Genomic DNA, 21,210 nt, shown 5'->3' on the forward strand with positions numbered 1-21,210 from the left:
AAATTAAATTGATTTATATAATTTTATTTCTCAATAAAATTATATCAAATCATGGTTATCAACTCCTGCCTTGTTTTATATATAACATAACAATTTGTATAGCCTCCCGCCAGTCTGATGATGTCGGTAACGACGAAACCCGGTCGCTGGTCAAATAAAAAAAAAGGAAAAAGCTAAAAATATTGGTTTTAATCTAATAACATATTAAAAATGCAATTCCATCACGAAGTGTCAGTGGATAATATAAATCTAATAAATAAATCAGGTTACAAGTTTATTTGCTGTTTTAATTTATTGGTATTGGCAGTGTTACCAACTAAACAACATATTTTCTTTATCAAAAAAATTAGCACTTGACACATTCATGGTTATGATTGCTATAGCAGTCAAATTGAGCACTGCATCGGATCAATGGAGTGTCGTCTTGGTTAGTAAATTGCAAGACGGTAAGGCGATATGTTTCAAAATGGCAAACACATTAATTTATCCAGCATATTGCCACGCCCCTGATAATCTTTTAATTTACACTCAAGGCAGAGAAGTACCGCTTCAAGTGTGTATTTAATATGTGCTGATTTTTCATTGTAACTTAGATTCGGTTGAAATTGTATATTTTGTTGATTCTATTGTGACAATAGAAGCAAGCCAAGGCATTTGCCAATTATTTATTTTTGATTTTATTAAATGCTATGAAGGTGGTCCAAATAAGGGGTAATTTAAAATTCAGTGTTGTTAAGTTCTAATTAAAGCCTTTCTTTATAGCCTCTAAATACTATTTTATAAATATGTTTTTTTTCATATAACAACAAAAAAGGAGTATGTATTGATTTGGTAATCCCTATTTCAAATTTAGCTCAAGATTAGGTAATAGGAATAGAAAGTTTATTTTGTGTATGTCATGGTGAGTGATCAAAATATACATACTATTGTTATAAATTATAATGGTGGGATTGTTGCTGTTTTAAATTGTACTCTTAAAAACAAAACAGTATCTACACATAAACGAGTACTCGCACTGATAGCGTGATTACCAATTGATTAACTGACTATTTGCACATCTGATAAAGTTAACATATGTACATATACAAGGCAGGCGCTGTGGCGTAGTTGGGTAGACGCTCGACTGCGAAACTGGCGTCGCGGGTTCGATTCCCGCCAATTGCAAAATGAATTCAAGAAAGGATTATTTTCAATTGGGGTGGGTGTTTGTGATGTATTTTTCACATTTACCTTCCCTATCCTTACTATCCTACCTGCAGACAAGCATCTAAAATAGACATTTTACAGGTTATTCTTCTAAATAAATAAAAATAATAAATATGTAGGTCTGCATAAGAGTGGCTGGCAAATATTTTTGATACAGCAAAAATAGTATATAAAAGGCAACCTAATTAAGTCACTCAGCTTCCACTTGTCGTCGTGGGATTCACAATTTTTAGTACAGTTATCAAACATCATTTTTACACATCACATTCATATTCATCTAATATTGGTCAGGAATAAAAATATTTAATAAATATAAATTATTTGCACTAAAAGCTAAAACTATCAACGTAACATTTTGTAAAGGAACGAAAGCGTAGACTAAGTGCAGAAATAATGGATTTTATCCAATTTCCATTTATTGTCGTTGAAAATTTCATTAATCGTAACACAAAGGGTTGCATTATACTGATTTTAAGCACATGGGGTACACGGTGACGATAATTTTCTAGAAAAATGTTGAAGGGGGTGAGGATTGATTAAGTATGTAAAAAAAAAAATAATGACTCAATCATATCAATACAAGGTAAAATTTCAAGAGGATTTATAAATACAGAGATAAAATAGAGACCCGATATAAAAAAAATTAAATTATGCAGTGCTGGAATTCAATTTGTATTCTTATATAGAGGATTTATTGTATGTCACCATTAAATCTGTGTGATGTTACCATTAATCAATTTTATACTTGATAATTAACTAAAATACCTACTGAAATTGTTCTCATTCTGCACCGAAATACAAACATTTTTACTTTATTTGAAATTTCCTAATTGATGTTTGAAATGCTAACATGTTTTTAGGGAAATTTCCTAATTCTTGACCTATTCATATTATGTATTGCCAAGACGAAATACAATGATAATATTTTATCAACAGCATACGAAATACGAGGTTTTTCTTTAAAATAAAACATTTGTAACACAACTACAATAGTTGTAAGTTTGACATTTTGTACTCGTAGAATGACAAGTTTCCAACAACAAAATGAGTAATCGGTGAAGAATGATTACTCTAGTCCGTGTTGGTCTACAGACAGACTATTAGGCTTATTGACGCATGTGATAAGTGTTTTGTTTAGGTATGTGTGAAGAGGTTATAGTTTATATGATGTTGTTTTCATGCTGGTGTCGTGATTGTCCTAAGATCTCAAAACTGGTAGACTAAAATCACAGTGAGTGATTACATAACAGAAATAAAATTTTGTTGACACATTATTTGCAGGAAACATTTTAAAGCGTCTTTTACATACTGTTGGTATGTAAAAGACGCTTTTAAGAGAGCGGGAGACACTTATAACCGTTCTATTTGCTTTTGGTAGAGCGCGAGACTTCAAAAACATTTTACAGATCGGAATTGGGTTATTGGATTACTTGTGATTAGTATACTAATTAGGGTCGGGGTTGATGACAAAACCGCCGGACAACAGTGTGTTAATAATACGGTTCCATTAGTTTTGTCGACTTAATCCGAAAAGTGTATAACTTTTTCAATCAAAAAAATATTGTAAGTTTAATATTTTACGAGATTATGGGAATCAAAATTAAACATATTGATATGTACAATGGAATCTTGTCAATCTAGGGGTAGGATTTTTTTTTAAATGTGGAGCTTGGATATAACTATCCTTGCTACAGTATGCAGACTCACTTTGTGTGCTCTATCAAAAATTTAATTTCAGTCATTCAAATACATAATACAATTACACTAGATTGATTTCTTCAAGTGTCTATTAAATAATTAATATTTCTCCATACAGCAATAATAAGCACCTCATTTTGCTGGTAAAAGCTATATTTCTACTGTTTATAATTTCTTATATTGTTGACACACTTTTCATTGAAAAAATAATTACAACATTTTGAGTGTGTCCAAATACTTGTTCACAAAATCTGGATTATCTCCAATTACAGGAGTTATTTTCATATTATTTTTTGACATCTCATCAAAGATGAAGAAGAATATGGAAGTCTGGGTATTTACGGGGCTTACGACCGTCATAGGCTGGTTTAAGTGATCACTTTACACACGTGTAACATTCACCAATTCTACCCATTATTGACAACCACACTACTCAAATTCTTGGAAGTTCTATATATATGAACCAATTTAGAAACCTTGTTCATGAATCACTAAAACTTCACTAGAGACATCTATTGGTGAGATGTAAAGAAGCTTTTTACTAAGCAGAAACTCTTATATTAGTATGTGAGATCCGAATCCCGGATTATAATCACACACATGAGAAACGCCAGAAAATACCATTTTCATTTTTATTATTAAGCTTATAATTTAAATAATAATTGCTTAGTAAAAAGCTTCTTTACATCTCACCAATAGATGTCTCTAGTGAAGTTTTAGTGATTCATGAACAAGGTTTCTAAATTGGTTCATATATATAGAACTTCCAAGAATTTGAGTAGTGTGGTTGTCAATAATGGGTAGAATTGGTGAATGTTACACGTGTGTAAAGTGATCACTTAAACCAGCCTATGACGGTCGTAAGCCCCGTAAATACCCAGACTTCCATATTCTTCTTCATCTTTGATGAGATGTCAAAAAATAATATGAAAATAACTCCTGTAATTGGAGATAATCCAGATTTTGTGAACAAGTATTTGGACACACTCAAAATGTTGTAAATAAATTATCTGGTCAAATTATAAGCTTAATAATAAAAATGAAAATGGTATTTTCTGGCGATTCTCATGTGTGTGATTATAATCCGGGATTCGGATCTCACACACTAATATAAGAGTTTCTGCTTAGTAAAAAGCTTCTTTACATCTCACCAATAGATGTCTCTAGTGAAGTTTTAGTGATTCATGAACAAGGTTTCTAAATTGGTTCATATATATAGAACTTCCAAGAATTTGAGTAGTGTGGTTGTCAATAATGGGTAGAATTGGTGAATGTTACACGTGTGTAAAGTGATCACTTAAACCAGCCTATGACGGTCGTAAGCCCCGTAAATACCCAGACTTCCATATTCTTCTTCATCTTTGATGAGATGTCAAAAAATAATATGAAAAAATAATTTGTGCAGAAAAAAATATATTTTGTAAGTATTATATAATAAAAAGGTGTCGATAATTTAAGGGTTGCAGCATTAATATGGTAATATTTCATAATTACTTACTAAATATAAAAATGAATAGGCAAAGTAAGCTGATATTGGTACAACTATTTCAATAATTAAAAACCAATAGTTAAGAGTTTGAATTTAGGCAACGTACGGTGTTTGAAAATGATGTTGAGTGTCGTGATAGAGTTAACTAATGGTATTTATGAAATAATTTATGCATTTTTAAAGCATAATTTATGCACCGCAAAGTGACTGCAGAATCAATCAGTGAAATTATTTTAAGATCAAGATTTTGTTGATATCAAGACAGATATGAAAATTTGCAATTCTGAATATTTACTGGTGAAAATGAGCTATGTGGTTTTGCTGTATTGACGGCAATATGCCATAAACTGAACTCACAAGAATTGTAAATAAAACACTCATTTTTTACCACTCAAGTGGTAATAAAGAATTGTTTTATTTTTGATTTAATCATGTCTTACCACAAAATGAATGCCGAAACAATAAATAACATATATATTTTCTACATATATAATTTGTATCTAACAGTGTCGGGTGATCTGTGAACGGCGAACACATCAGTCTGGTAGCCAGACAACCGCACACATGGACAGTCGCTCACAAACGGGGATGATGTGAGGAGGTGATGATGTCATGGGGAGTTGTCACGGAACCATCAGTCTAGGTCGCACTAGTGCGACCGCGCAATCTCGGAGAAAGTTTCCAGGATATCCTGGATGGTGAAGTCCAGGGCTATCATGGAGCCGGGGTAGCACTGCTGGATGTGCTCCTCCAGGTATTTGTACTGGGTTATGAACTCCTCCTGCATGGCTCGCCATACAACCTGAAATTATTTTTCATTCGTTAATTTAGGTACCTATACACAGGGCTTTTTTTTAAAGCAATAAAGGTCCTGGAACTCATAACATGTCAAACTTTTTAGTAAAAAAAAATGTAGTTCGTTAAAATACCATATTTTATCGTTATGACAAATTATATAAATAAAGATTGTAATTACATAAGCGCAGACATTGTTTCGTCTAATTGATTTTGGAAATTAAAAAAATATATATATCTGTGAAAAAGGTGCCATAACGCTGTTCTACCGCATTACATGGAAAAAAAGCCCTGCCTATACATATTTGTACCAACATTTTTTTTTAAACATATAATTTATACAGTTTGATATATTGATTGCTGCTTTTGTCTAAATAGGCTTACCTATTCCAACAACACAAGTTATATGTGCGTCATAGAAAGAACTATTATTTTTAAATTATTACTATTAAAAATATTAATATCAATATTATATCAGATACTAGATTATTCACCCTATGTTACCCTACCATCAATTTTAAAGGTGTCTTAACTTGATAAAAACATGTTTCATTCTTCCCTTTTTTATGAAAGAAGATGGAACTTTGAGCAACCCAGGGCTTACATTTGGCTAGATTATGCGATGCTCAGGTTTTCATCTTCTTTCATAAAAAAGGTTTCATATCAAGTTGAGACACCTTTAAAATTATTACTATTGTATGTGGAGCGCTGTGTGCTGAACAAACTGTGTGATAACACACGTTGGGTATTATCAAAGGACAATGTGCTAGTCACTGGTAAAGTGATAGGTATCTCCCGCCATCTGGAGTTGAATATCCACAATGATGGGAGCTCAACAAGCTGCTCTCCGGCATAACCGTTGCACAGGGAGGCGTCCTACCCAACAATTTTGGCCATGCTCCAGCCCAAGAAGACCGAAAAGAAGGCGCAATAATATAGCGGTTCAACTTTCCCCCCTTCAGACTCTTCCAATTGACGACTTTAATCTTTAATATTTTTTATTTGCCGTATTCCACACCAGTGCATCGTCGTTATTAAATTTGTAACATTAAATAAATTTTGTGAATATAAACCTAGTACTAAAATCTGTAAATCTTAGTTATTTGTAAGCATACATAATCTTTGTGAAAATAAAAGCCTGAATCATTCAAGTCAGTTTAACTATTTATTCTTTCATCCATGAATAAAAATGCAATTTTTGAGGAGATAGTGGAGACGTGGATGCACGTAATTAGTGCAAAACGCACACTTCCCCACATCGGGTAATTACGTCTCCATACTATCATTATCATTTTCATATTATACTCCATATCTGTATAAGCGCTTGAGGTAGTATTTTACAAAAATGGCGCTATTTAAATGATCCAAGATTTTTACATATTATTATGTATATGCATCTAATATGGAACCGACCTGCAGGAGATTTTCCTCTTCACACAAGTGCTTCTCCACCTTCTTGTACAAGCTGTCCAGCCCCTTCTTGACTTCCCGGTGCGGGTAGAGAGCGATCACCTTTCTCAGCTCCTGCTTACTGAAGGCCATCTGGTACGATATCTCCGACTTGTTCACCCCCTGGCTGACTCGGCTCTCCACACCTTCGAAGAAGAGCTGAAAACAATGTACAATAAATAGTACATCATTAATATTTCAAATATTTAAAACATCAATTTAGTGGTAAGACATGTTGATATTTAAAATTAAGAAGTATATGTAAGTATGAGTATTTATAGGTCTTAGGACCTGTCACAGGCTAGTTTGAGTGACTTTATACACATGTAACATTCAGCATTCTACCCGCGATTGATTTATTATACGTATGTTATATTTATCATTCAATTGACACAATTAGCAGACACCTTCATAAAGCTGGAGACTGACTGGAGCATTTCGTCGTAACATAACGTCGTAACATTGCCCGCGGCGAGCATCAGCGAGCATCCGAAACTATGGATGGACCGCTCGGCTCGCTGTACTGACTGCCTGAATGCTCGCATCGTAACATGTTCCGTTACGACGAAATGCTCCGGTCAGTCTATACCCTAAAATGTATGTAAAATGCAGAATATGTTCTTCATCTATGGTATTTTTAAATAAAAATAGAGATAGCCCCTACAAGAATAAACCCAAATTTATGAACAAAAATTTGAATACATCCAAAATATTGTCAAACCTGTTAGCTATTAAAATGTCTACATTTTTAATTAATGTTTTACTTAGTAAATACCACTATTTCTTAAAATCTACGCATCCACTACGCATACACTACAAAATATCTACATCTACAAAGTAGTCTGTCTCTTGGTATTTTTATTTTGTACGGTTAACTTACATTCAGTTTCTCAAGTGGTCTGCCAAAATACAAGGTAACATATGCTCGTAGCGCTTCGTTGTACTTCACTTTGGCCTCTTTCCGTAATCCGTCCAAGGCCGGTATCTTCAATTGACAGAGAAGTGCGTACAGATGGTGGAAATTCTCTGCAAAAAAAAAACTATAAATATCGGTGACCGACAGCAAAAATGTAACCATCAACAAAAACATAGGGTTTATGAAATTTGATAAGCATCCCTTAATGATTGTCCGCCTCCGTAGTGTAATGGTCAGCACGCTCGGCTACCGCTCTGGAGGTCCCGGGTTCGATTCCCAAGGGGGGTAAAATAAATATAAGTGATTTTTTCACTGTCATATTTATTCAATATTACCCTGGACTGGTACCTGAAGCAGAGGGCTGATCACCTTTCCTTCATGTGTAAACGATCAAGATAACACTGCGTTTATATGACGCAGTGCCCTATGCACCATTGGGGTGCGAATAAGGGTTTTATATTATTATTAATGATTCATTTTTATCAGGAAAAAGAAATGTCCTTCCATATTGACATAAGCCACATGCACAATTAAAGTATTTTTATTTTATTTTAAATTTTTGGTAGAACTGCTATACATTTTTTAACATTTTTATAATAGCCAAAATTCTGTTATATAATAAATAAATCAATGTTCACGTCTCTTGTTACTGTTGTGTAAAAACAAAATTGTCTATCTCCAATTTGCCCTATTTATCCATTTTTTTCACAATAACAAAAGTAGTTTCACTCACAATGCTATATCTCACAAACCAATTGTATGACAGCTGTCAAATTTATACACGTATCTTTTCAAGGTTGGTACTAACTAAAAATTATATGGATTAAATTTAATTCCGCCTCCGTAGTGTAATGGTCAGCATGCACGGCTACCGTACCGTACCGGTCCCGGGTTAGATTCCCAGGAAGGTCAAATAAATATAAGTGATTTTTTCCACTATAATATTTATTTATTTTTGACATCTCATCAAAGATGAAGAAGAATATGGAAGTCTGGGCATTTACGGGGCTGACAACCTTCATAGGCTGGTTTAAGTGATCACTTTACACACATGTAACATTCACCAATTCTACCCATTATTGACAACCACGTCACTCAAATTCTTGGAAGTTCTATATATATACATGAACCAATTTGGAAACCTTGTTCTTGAATCACTAGAACTTCACTAGAGACATCTATTAGTGAGATGTAAAGAAGCTTTTTACTAAGCAGAAACTCTTATATTAGTATGTGAGGTCCAAACCCTGGATTATAATCACACACATGAGAAACGCCAGAAAATACCATTTTCATTTTTATTATTAAGCTTATAATTTGACCAGATAATTAATTTACAACAAAATAAAATTAATAATATTTATTCAATATTACCCTGGACTGGTACCTGAAACGGAGGGCTGATCACCTTTCCTTCATGTGTTGACGATTAAGAAAACACTGCGTTCACATGATGCAGTGCCCATCAGTTGCGGATTAGGGTTTATTATTGTTATTAAATTTTAGTAACTATTCATCTATGTGTCAGTGTCAGCCCAACTGTTATATGGATGTAAGTGACTTTGATGTATAGTCTTCTTGGTACTCACCCATCTTGATGACCTGGTGAGGAGTGCGCGGATGCTCCTGGCGCTGGATGGCCTGCATGATGGCGCCGACCAACTGCACATACCACTTATCTAAGTCTGCTCTCCGGTTGGACTTGCTGAATATAGTCTCCGCCGTGTTGCAGAACTCCTGAAACCATCAATGGAGGAACATAACAATCAGCACAAACTAATTGCATGTATGTATAACATTTTAAAAATCTAGATAACATCGATGAAGAAGAATATGGAAGTCTGGTCATTTACCGGGCATGCGTCCTGTCATAGGCTGGTTAAGAAATCACTTTACACATGTGTAACATTCACCAATTCTACCCATGATTGACAACCACACTACTCAATTTTTTTTGGAACTCCTAGATATATTGACCAATCTCGTCACCCATTATATGTGAGTTCACAATAACCATCTATGTTGGAAAGAGGAAAGCTTTTACTAAGCAGACACTAAGCCTTGTAAGTAAGTCGTAAGCCCTGTAAATGTCCAGACTTCTGTTCTTGTTTTTATTGATGTTTTTAAGTGGAGATAATCCAGATTTATGAACAAGCATTTGGACACACTCAAAATATTGTAAATTGTACGTATTTGTATGATAAAATAAGGAGAATGCGAGTAACACACCTCTAGGGACTGTACGAAGGGTAGCACGGCGCACTTGTGCCTCTTGGCGACGGCCTTGCAGGGCTCCGAGAGCGAGGAGAGTCTCCGCCGGATGGCCGCGTCGCAGGAGCGCTTGGCCTGCACCAAGCAGCTGCCCAGCGACACGGAGAGCAGGCTACCCGCGTCGCGCGCTGCCAGCACGTGCGCGCCTACCACCACCAGGGTCTGCATGCAGCCGCTGCAACGTGACAAGTGCCGGTGTGAGATGTGATACTTGAGTTGTCAGACTGTAGCGCGATTGGCAGTCCTGCTTATTGCGGCGCTACCTTCTCACTTACTAACTGGGCTAGAGACAGAGATGGATGGAGAAGTTCTGTGAATGGTGTTCGCGAGGTCTCTCCGCGCGGTTACCGGCACAACACAATTGACGAGGATATGAAGTGCGTAATGTGTGTTCAATTTAATAGGTCCAAAATTGGCATGTTCAGTTACAGTCGCACTCATAGATAGCCCCACACGCTGAAGTCACATCATATCGCGTCTCGGGCGCGAGTTGGAAGCTATTATTAGTGGTGTGAGGGATGAGAAACTAATCTAGGTGCAGTTAAACTTTGGTAAAATTTTGATAGATTAGAACTTCTATCACTCCACCACTTCACACACTGCATTTCACAAACTGCACTGGTTACACTTTCCCAAAAGGGTAGTGTGATAGTATTTATCTCCTAAGTTCGACACTAACCTTATATGTATGGGATCAGAATCAGGAGATAGACAAGCTTCCAGGATCCAATTGACAGGATTTCATCAATTGATTTGACAATACTTTGCGGTAATATCAACCCATTTTAAATTTATGTTTTACTTGGTAAAAACCATAATTTCTTAAAATCTGTTTAGTTTTGGTGCATCCCGTATTATTTTCAAACACCATGCACCGCACATCAAACACAGGATTTCACAGAACTAAGTTCACTCAACACTGTGACAATAGTGAAATATATTAAAAATAGATATGACCAGGTCATGCCCAGTCATGGCTGATTACCCGGTTATTTAAAAAAGCCAGAATCATACACTTCACGGTGATCTGTCACGGGCAACCTTACATGGCCTACTCGCTACTGTTTTTTTTTAGATGGGAGTTGCATTTATTATTTACCTTGCTTATTGTGAACTAGGTTTAAAGATCAATCAGTAGATTTTTGTTTCTTTTAGCTAAAATATGTTTTATTTTAATCTGTTCACTACTGTGTTGTAGGGGAAAATAATAGGTATATGTATTCTCCAATACTGCTATTCCACTTCCAAGAATCTGCATAACAGAACTAATGAAATTGTCTGTGCATCATTGACGATCAAGTTGATGTGGTGCAACATTGAATGTGGATAAGAAACGCAATTTTTTTAATTGAAGCTCTGTGGTGGCAGAAATGGTGCCATATAAATTATCCAAATTAAATATCATTTTCTACTCACTAAGTGTCAACTTTGACCAAGTGCGCTATGAAGCCGGCCAGCTCCTGCTCGAGGCAGGGGAAGAGCTCAGCCATGACCTTGCGCACGTCCTCGCTGAAGAGCTTCTCTTGGCGCGAGCGCGTAGGCAGGTCGCCAGGCAGGTCGGGGGACAGCTCCTCGCTGGACGGGGACACGGCCGACGTGTCCGCCGTGAACGACCCGTCCATGGACTGCTGCCCACTCTGGAATGGTCAAATTATTGCGTCAGGTATAGTCAAATATATAATTTAGCTAACTAGCTGACAAGCTGACATAATAATAGTAAAAATATATTATAGAATTGTAGAAAATGAAACCTGGTACCTGAAGCACAAGACTAATCACCTTCCTAATTAACATTGTGTTTAACTAACGCAGTACCCTATGTACCACGTAGTATAGGTAAGGGTTAGAAGAAGACAAAATAAATGGTGTTTCAATAAATAATACATTACCTTTGGTCCATCGAGTTGGAAGAAAGCCACACAGAACTGTTGTTCACTTAAGCACACTGGTTCTAGCTGAGTAAGTACCTAGAATAAAAATAAACATACATAATTGCACAGACTAGACAGTCAACGGTTGTCGGGGAGAGCAAAGGAGGCTTCCAGTTTTGTGGACAACTCTCTCCTGCAAATGCATTAAATTCTGTACAGATTATGGCCAGAGAAAGGTCTTTATGCTATTTGTTGACTAATGATTTTTTTGTCAGAAGAGAGTTAATATTTGTTTAATATAAAGGTTTATTACAAACACTAAGGTGCATATTGTGGTCGCGTGGTTAGTCTCGCGGACTCTAAGTCACAGTTTCAAGTCAGAGTTTTAAGTCAGGTTTGAGTGAATTTTACAACGACTTGACACCAATTTTTAATGATGGGGCACTTAGACCATATGAAAATAGTATGAGATTGTAATATTTGTATATACTTATAATGAGAATACGAATATATATATTTTTTTAAAGTCTCATTAGTAAAAGAGGTAGGTGGAAAATTATGTGTTGTATATAAAAAAAAACGGCTTAGCTATCACACAAATCTAAGCAGCTTGCTCGAGAGTGACCGCACGAGACGGACTTGACAAATAAGTGGACTCGCCAAGTCACGAGTGCGAAGGAAAATGTCTTCCCTGACATGCCATGCTATTATAAACTACCTGCTCGTTTAGATTAAATTGGAGATAAAAACAGGAAAAGTACACTTACAGTTTCGAGAATGACATCGAAGGAATGTGACGCCGAAGAATGATTAGAAGCATCTTCTTTGATGTTTTTCTTGTCTTTATTACTGCTTATAGAGCCTCCGACCAATTGCCGGGCGTGCTCGAAGAATTGTTTAATGTCCCGGTCGTATAATTTGCTCAATGACGATGTGTAAACCTGGCGGGAAAAATCATGCGTATTATTAAACTCCACTCGTTCAAACAACAGGTTATTTTCACATTAATTTATTGGTAAATAAATTAAAATAAAAACTCACAAGTCAATCAGTACTAAAATTGTTTAAATGCGTAAAAAAATAGGGGAAGACATAAAGCCTGATATTGTATGGCCGGTTTTATTATGAAGGGAAAAGTTTTACCATAAAAATATACTTTGTTGTGCTTTTATAGTTAAATATTATTTGAAACAAAGAATACTTTTAATATTGATGAATTTCGCATGATACTTATTGTCTATTGAAAAAAGAGTTATAGGAACTAAAACTAATTTTTAAAACGGCAACACCAAATTTCAGTGAATATTCGGTAACCAGATTTTTACCCCATAATTTAAAAAATATAACAAAATTCTAGTACTCTGAACACTGTTTTCAAAGGAAACTTTCAATAGTTTTGTATAAAAACAGTACAAAAAAATGTTAAAAAAATGTTTCACCCTATATTCCAAATAAAATAACCTAACAAAACGTACAAATCACTTTGGAAAAATTGACAAATTTGAAAAATGTGTCAAAAAATTATGTTTATCAAATTTGATCATTAAAGTTGAAAATATTTTTCAAATCTTGAATTATCAAGTTTTTTGAGTTTTTATTGTATTGGCATTGAAAAATCATTTGAGATATCTTCTGGGTATATTAATTTGACCCACAAGAACTCGACCAATGTCTGCTACATACATCATTTTCTGTTTTGAGACTGTAATAGATGATGTTTCAAATATTTTTTATATAGTAAGCCAAGAATAAAAGTGATTTATGAATTATAAAAGCGCATGGATAGAGTGTAACTAAATTATATATATCTGCAGATATCCATAAAGTTACCTTGGTGAGCGCATTGTAGGCCTTGGTGTCCATCAGCTTGGTCCAGTGCATGAGTCTGGAGTACTCCATGAGCTCGCTGTGGATGTGCTCCCGAGAGGGCAGCGTGAGGCCGTCGGCCCCGAGCACGGGGTACTCCTGGCTGGCATCGTTCCCCAGGTGGATGAGCAGGTTGTTCAGGTGGCGCGTCAGGGCCTGGGTGAACTTCTCCTTGTACTTGTTCACCTTTCTGAGCTGCTCTTGGGTGGACGCCAATCTGGAACAATTGGGGACGGTGTTCATTTTCATAACTATCATCTGCAGCATTTGCAGAACCACAGAAATTGCTTTAAATTAGAAATTACTGCTGACTAAAAATAGGAAAAAGATGTTTTGTATTTGTTTCCTTTTGGTAGAGCGCGAGAGACGCCTATAGACATTGTAGATACAGATCGAAATAGGGATTGTGATTAGCATACTGAAGGTCAAGCGGCAGACTGTCTGAGAATAATTAAGGTCAGGGTTTATGAACAAAATATCCGACAACACAGGCACCGTGGGGTAGTTGGGTAGACGCTTGACTGCGAAACTGGCGTCGCGGGTTCGATTACCGTCAATTGCAAAATGAATTCAAGAAAAATTTGTTTTCAATTGGTCCGGGTGTTTGTGATGTATTTTTCACATTTACCTTCTCTATCTTTACTATCGTACCTGCAGACAAGCATCTAAAATAGATGCTTTGCGAGTTATTCATTTAAAATAAAACTATGAAGGTTATGTTGACGGCCATCTGTGTCCATCTATCGTGTAGTGACTAGCGTATTCAAGAATAATCTATGAGTTATTGAAAGCTGTCCCACCGCATGCCCAGATCTGATACAGAAGCATCTAGGCTTCCTGACAGATCTGCTCTTGCAAAGCATTTTTTTTTAAAAACTAAGTTGCGAAATTTATTGAGAATGTGAAACAATATGAAATTGTATCCCGATTTTACTATGAATTTACATTTAAAAGCTTTCAATATACCTATCCGATTCCGACCCGACGTTGGCTGGTACACAGACGCTCACAACCCCGACCAGCACAGCAGATAAACACGGAATAATCAATGGGTTAAAAAAATTGCAAGCATACCTATTTACAAATGGTGGTTGCGGTGTGGTGAGGGCGTTGCGCAGAATGTTCCCCGCATTGAGGGCGGCCTCCCTTCCTTCCGCAGTAGTCAGTACTATGTCCATGGACGCCCCCGTCACATCCAGCCATGTGATGATGCTCTCCAGTTGCTGAAGTAACCGCTGACTGTTCCTGTTGGCCGTTTCAATCATCCCGTTCTTCTCCTCCATCTTGTCCATGGTGTCTCGTATGTGACAGAGCATTTCATCATACCGGTCCAATCGGGATTCAACAGTTTCAGCGTAAGAAATAGCTTCCTCCAATTTGTTCATGAGAGATTGTACTTGCGCCTCGGAGGCTAACATGCTTTCTATATTTTCCTGGAATAACACAAATTGATAAAAATCGGGGCATTTTTTATGAAAAATTAAATATTTTTAAAATCAAATAAAAATTATTAATGGTGCATTAAAAGATATCTGTTGAAATATCTAATATATCTTGATGGGCAATATAAAAAAATGGTTAAATTCAATGTTTGAGTGCAATCAATGATAAAACAAAAATTGTTAGTAATCAATTGGTCATATTCGTCTTTTGTCCCTCATCCACACTTATTGGTGCATAGGGCACTGAAATGAATCGATGCAGTGTTATTTTGATTATTAATTATGTGAAGGAAGGACTTTTAAGTCCTGTGCTTCAGGTACCAGTTCAGAGTAAAAGTAATTTGAGAATTAAAATAATATATCCAATATAATTGAAAAAACATTAATTTTGTAACACTTTATAATTACCAGTGATTGAATTATCTTAGTTAAAAGTATTGGTAAATTTAAATTTTAAATAAACGCTTCTAGTTTTGTGAGAGAAGTTCTCCCATTGTCAGGTTATTTAAGGGTATGGCTAGCAGTGTTAACCTTACAAATTTAATTTCATAGTTAATTAAATTATAAATATTTAGGTATTATTTTTAAAGTAGTTTTGATTACATAGACCCATTTATTGTTACAGTATCACCCTTGTTATCATTATAAAGCTGGTGTAATTAATACATTGGTCAGTTGTATATTTTGTTTAATCAGTAGATAACAAAATAAACTGGCATGTTTATAACTCACAATAAAAAAGAGTTAATACAATCAGCCAAAAAAACATTGCAGACTAAAATGAATATTTTTGTACAAAGAAGGTGTTTACAATACATATTTTGTATTAGGATTTTTTTTTGTATTTTTAAATGCATGTTTCAATTTTTAAAATATACTCGATCATTTTAAATCACAATAAATGCTTGGCCCATACTCTTGGTCACAAACGCGCACATGCAGCTCTTGACTATTTGAGTGTGCTTCTCTTAAAATACATTTAATTTAATTTTAATTTATTGTCCGCCTCCGTAGTGTAATGGTCAGCACGCTCGGCTACCGTTCTGGAGGTCCCGGGTTCGATTCCCAAGGGGGGAAAAATAAATATAAGTGATTTTTTCACCGAAATATTTATTCAATACACTGGACTGGTACCTGAAGCGGAGGGCTGATCACCTTTCCTTCATGTGTAAAAACTATCAAGATAACACTGCGTTTATATGACACAGTGCCCTATGCACCATTTGGGTGCGGATTAGGGTTTTATTATTATTATATTAATTTAAGTATTTTAGTACTCAACAAGTATTCAACTTTTAGTATTCAACAAGTCAATAGGAAATAGATAGGTCAGATTTCGTTTAATATGACAATGTATTAATTTTAATAATAATAATGTGATATTCATCGACATAAAAGATTATTATAAGCATGATGTATTGTTTTATTAATAATACCTAGTTTTTCTTGTAACGAAATTTGGCTGTAAAAAAAGAAAATTCAATAATTGTAATGCCGCCATTAGACTCTTTCGACTGATGAGTTTGCCGACAACTCATCTACACAATTGTTGTACACTTTGGTGATATATTAAAATAGTCATATTTACAGTAAAAAATAAATATATATTACCCCATCTAAGATTGACAATTTATCTCCTAATTGTGACATAAACTGTTCGGCATTAGATATGGCCAAGTCGCAGTTTCCTAATAAGGACATTAGATCCTTTACATCTTCCAGATCTCCGGAAAGTGCCTGGTATTCGTACCCTGGCTCCGATTCCATAGTCTGACCTGAAAAGAAAAATATCGATGAAAAAAATTACCAAACTTGCATATCACTATGTAAATAATACAGTAAACGAGCTTATTCTACTTAGATCTTAAAGAGACTGTAAGGGTAAAGACTGACCGGAGCATTTCGTCATAACGTAACATGTTAGGATGCGAGCATTCAGGCAGTCAGTACATCGAGCCGAGCGCTCCATCCATAGTTTCGGATGCTCGCTGATGCTCGCCGCGGGCAATGTTACGACGTTATGTTACGACGAAATGCTCCGGTCAGTCTCCACCTTAAGAGAGTATACCGCAAAAAAAAATAATTAAAAAATCACTCAGCTGTATCGTTATTTTTTTTGGTATGACTTTATTATCATTTGAAGATTTTACTTTTTTTGTATTGTAAAGGTGAATTGTTAAAAAATAATATCAAATGCAAGCAAACTCAACAAAGCGTGTTCATAATATCACTCTAAGTAGGTACTAAGTTTTCAAAAATTACCTAATAATTTTTAAGATCATGGTTTACGATTTACCTCGGAGTACTAATTTAATTAAAATACATTTATACCCATACGTAAGCTGCTGAATAATAATAAACTAAAAATGTATACAATCATCCCTTAGTATTTGTTAGATGATATAAGACAAGTAGTGTCAATGTAAGAAACAATAACCAACACAATCTGCACACAAAATATGTACACTAAGATCTCATTTGGGTCGTCGATACGTTCCAAAAGATTCCCCGAAATTTAAAAGAAGTTTCAAAATTTACAAAACGGGAAATTACCTTTTAGAAAATTTAAAAATGATTCTCTGAATAATAATTTGTAAAAACCAACACAATTCGAAAAAACGACGCACAGTAAAAATGAGTCTTAATTCAGTAACGACTTTGCGACTTCAGTAACGGATTTGATAATTATGTACATATAGTTAAGACCTTAACAAAGAGATTGCTATATAATATTCATATAAAAACATTTTATATTATAGTTCATGAGGCTGGCGCATAAGGTAAAAATACCCTTACCGGCCTTAAACATCAGTCGACAAGTAGAAATACCATTCCTATTCTTAGTATGTTTAATATTTGTGATATTTATTAAAAATATATATTTACTAGGCATGATGAGCGGGCTGTCGGGACTTTGGAGTGATTGCGAACCGAGCCATTTTTCAGGGAACTGAGCGAACTCAATCTTGGCTTTGCTATGAGCGACCATTTGGTGTAGGGCCGTCACAAAATGTTGTCTGTCGTGTTCGCTTAATGCCACCCATCTGTACAGCTTCTCGGCAGTGATATCTAACGTTAAAGACTGCAAAAATACAAGAGATAAATAATGTCACATTTATAATTGAGCGCAGAGATGGAATCATCAAAAATTGCATTCCAATATAAACCTCTTTGGTAGACTGGTATACATTCGTCATACCTCCCTAAGACACATTTTTGAATATGTATTACAGTCTATGGGTATTCTAAGTAAGCATTTTTTAGGGAAAAACAAAAGTGTTTATTGATAATAAGAAATTACACATTAATTGGAGAATTATGAATATCGTTTTAGGACACGTCGAATCAATGCGGTGTCCGCTGATTACATAAAGGCAAGGTGATCACTCCTGCTCTCTATATTGTTTGAATTTAGCAGTGGAATATATATTTAAGGAGTGACAGAAGTAAACTTCAGGGTTGCCATATTGAAAAATAAATGGAGAAGGAATAGTAAGTAGGCAAAGGAGAAAAGCAGTGTGGGATAGAGCACTTAACACATTGTTTGCGGGAAATGCTTATAAGCGTTCTATTTGCTTACTTTTGGTAGAGCGCGAGAGATGCCAAAAAAATCTTGTACAGATCGGAATTAGGTTTGCGGTTTCATGTGATTACTATACGACAATAATTAGTATACTAATTAAGGTCAGGATTGATGGAAAAACAGCGCGACAACAAAGTGTTAAGGTTGCTTCTCTATAACTGTACTGGATTATTTACTTGGGTCACTGCTCATTTATAAGAGTCTTTTAAGGTTACGATGAATTTAAAACATATATTTACATGAGAATAACAAATTTAAACTAACATATATTTGAATGACAGTAGGACACTTAACCCATTGACCGTGACCAGCACACATCACTCACTCCTTTCAACAACGTCATAAATCAATAAACTTGATTTTTCATGAGAATGTTTTTAAAGTTTAATAATATAACACAATGTTTTAAAAATAAATATATCAAGCCACTTTTTGAACTTTTTACTGTGCAACAGATCTTTTTAGGTAAAACCTGAAGGTTTTTTCTCCATTTTAAAAATATTCAGTATATTTAAAAAAATAATTAAACAATACCTTTTCTTCAAAATGCAAAAACAACACTTTCTGCTCTACAGAGCACCCGCTACAGCGGGTAAATATTATGTTTAAAATATGCCTCTTTTGCTGGGATTTAGTACATTTTCTGGGCATTCCGAAAACATGCACCACTGAAGATGGACGATTTTTGATTTATGACGTTCTTGAAAGGAGCGAGTGACGTGTCTGTCTTGGCGCAAATGTATCTGCTGTGGGACAGTAAGATATCTCACTTATGCTCAACGGCGATCGAATTAACTTATAATTATAAATATGACAACGGAGAATCAAACAAATAAGTGTTTGTTTAAAAATTATAAGTTCAATACGAGAGCATTTGAATAAGCCTCCGCCTCCGTAGTGTAATGGTCAGCACGTTCAGCTACCGTTCTGGAGGTCCCGGGTTCGATACCCAGTGGGGGTCAAATAAATATAAGTGATTTTTTCACTGTAATATTTATTCGATATTACCCTGGACTGGGTACCTGAAGCGGAGGGCTGATCACCTTTCCTTCATGTGTTCTATACATATATGTAGTTGATACAATTTTGTATATTAATTGCTGCTTCTGTCTAAAAAGGATCACCTTGCCTTCATGTAAATAACGATCGAGATAACACTGTGCTAATCGCTCACTCCTTTCAAGAAATTTTTCGAAGATAAATAAAAAATCGTAAATTTTCAGTTGTGCATGTTTTTGGAGTGCCCAGAAAATGTACTATATATAGTACAGCAAAAGAGGCATATTTTTAATTTAATATTTACCCGCTACAGGGCAGAAAATGTTGTTTTTGCATTTTGGAGAAAAGGTATTGTTTAATTATTTTTTAAAATATACTTGATATTTTTCAAATGGAAAAAAACCTTCAGGTTTTACCTAAAAAGATTTGTTGCACAGTAAAAAGTTCAATAAGTGGCTTGATATTTATTTTGAATACATTGTGTTATATTTTTAAACTTTAAAAACGTTCTCCTGAAAAATCAAGTTTTTTGATTTATGATGTTCTTGAAAGGAGTGAGCGATATGATGGAGTGCTCTATGCACCATTGGGGTTCGGATAAGGGTTTGAAGTGAAGAATTTGAATAAGAATGAATAATTGAACCTACACTCGGATCAGCACCTCCGTCTACACTTTTGATCTCACTTAACAGCCAAGTTCGTTTCTTCTTAAAGGTATTTTTGTCTATCTTTTTAACTTGACAAATTGACACTGATGTCGGCAGATCAGGATTGTTCACAATGCATAAATAACAAGTCTTTTTCTTTTTCAATAGTTTAGCAACTTCACACACAACTAGCAACCGTTCTGCACTCGATTCAAACACTTCTTTCTGTAGACTGTGGCGTATAGCGGCCATGGTTTAATTTAATTTAATATTGTTTTTATTGTCGACAATTGATAGTAAGTCATGAATGGGTTTATACTCCCACTGAATTAACAACTACCGATAATAAAATAAATTAATATTTAGTAACATGTTTGAGAAATTTGATAACTTCTGAAAAAATTTTTTTAACGGATTTTAAAAATAGACATACGCGATTAATTGCTCTTTACATATTTATTTTATGCGGTAGAAAAGGCGTAAAAATAAAAACTGACAAAAGTCACTTGCCGAATTGTCAAATATTTGTCATACTTTATTCATAGAGAAATACAATAATTTCTGTAACGACCAAGAGGCTAGTATATTAATTTATCTACTAATGTAACTAACTAACTAACTAACCATCACGCCGCTTCCCCGCAGGGGTAGGCAGAGAGAATCGAACGCCACATCACTCTGTCTTTGCAAACATTCTTTGCCTCTTCTACATTCATGCATCTCCTCATACATACCCGACGATTATTACGACTCCTGACCCGGCCGCTTTCAAGTATTTGACATACCTGATTGTGCCAAGTTTTCCTCGGTCGTCCTCTGCTTCTTTTTCCTACTACATTCGCTCCATAAATTTGTTTAACCGTTCTTTCTTCGCTCATACGCTCCACATGTCCAAACCATCTCAACACACCTTTCTTAATTTTATCGATAATGCTTATCTCAGCCTTACATTCTTTCCTTATTTCATCATTCGAACAT

At 35.1% G+C, this 21,210-nt stretch overlaps 1 protein-coding gene across 1 annotated transcript; it reads right to left on the minus strand.

The window, feature by feature from the left end:
• Positions 1-4,638: 4,638 nt before the first annotated feature.
• Sec3 (exocyst complex component Sec3) lies at positions 4,639-20,788 on the minus strand. The gene is made up of 13 exons (XM_088260116.1): positions 20,233-20,788; positions 17,890-18,085; positions 16,615-16,778; positions 14,636-14,994; positions 13,526-13,778; positions 12,463-12,636; positions 11,714-11,791; positions 11,241-11,461; positions 9,783-9,999; positions 9,143-9,290; positions 7,518-7,663; positions 6,602-6,796; positions 4,639-5,195 (listed from the first exon to the last, which is right to left on the minus strand). Exons 1-13 carry the CDS (start codon positions 20,482-20,484, stop codon positions 5,043-5,045), a joined length of 2,556 nt encoding a protein of 851 aa, XP_088116242.1. The 5' UTR covers positions 20,485-20,788; the 3' UTR covers positions 4,639-5,042.
• Positions 20,789-21,210: the final 422 nt, after the last annotated feature.

The sequence above is a fragment of the Brachycentrus maculatus genome, unplaced genomic scaffold (assembly GCF_059751285.1).
Source record: "Brachycentrus maculatus isolate JH-2025_06_01 unplaced genomic scaffold, ASM5975128v1 h1tg000124l, whole genome shotgun sequence".
Classification (NCBI taxonomy): domain Eukaryota; kingdom Metazoa; phylum Arthropoda; class Insecta; order Trichoptera; family Brachycentridae; genus Brachycentrus; species Brachycentrus maculatus.

Excerpts from the sequence above, each read along its gene's own strand:
- Sec3 (XM_088260116.1), bottom strand. The coding sequence starts at position 20,484 with ATGGCCGCTATACGCCACAGTCTACAGAAAGAAGTGTTTGAATCGAGT. Across the intron at positions 13,779-14,635 it reads CAACCACCATTTGTAAATAG|ATTGGCGTCCACCCAAGAGC; the intron begins GTATGCTTGCAA and ends CAATTGTTCCAG. Across the intron at positions 12,637-13,525 it reads CCTACAATGCGCTCACCAAG|GTTTACACATCGTCATTGAG; the intron begins GTAACTTTATGG and ends TTTTCCCGCCAG.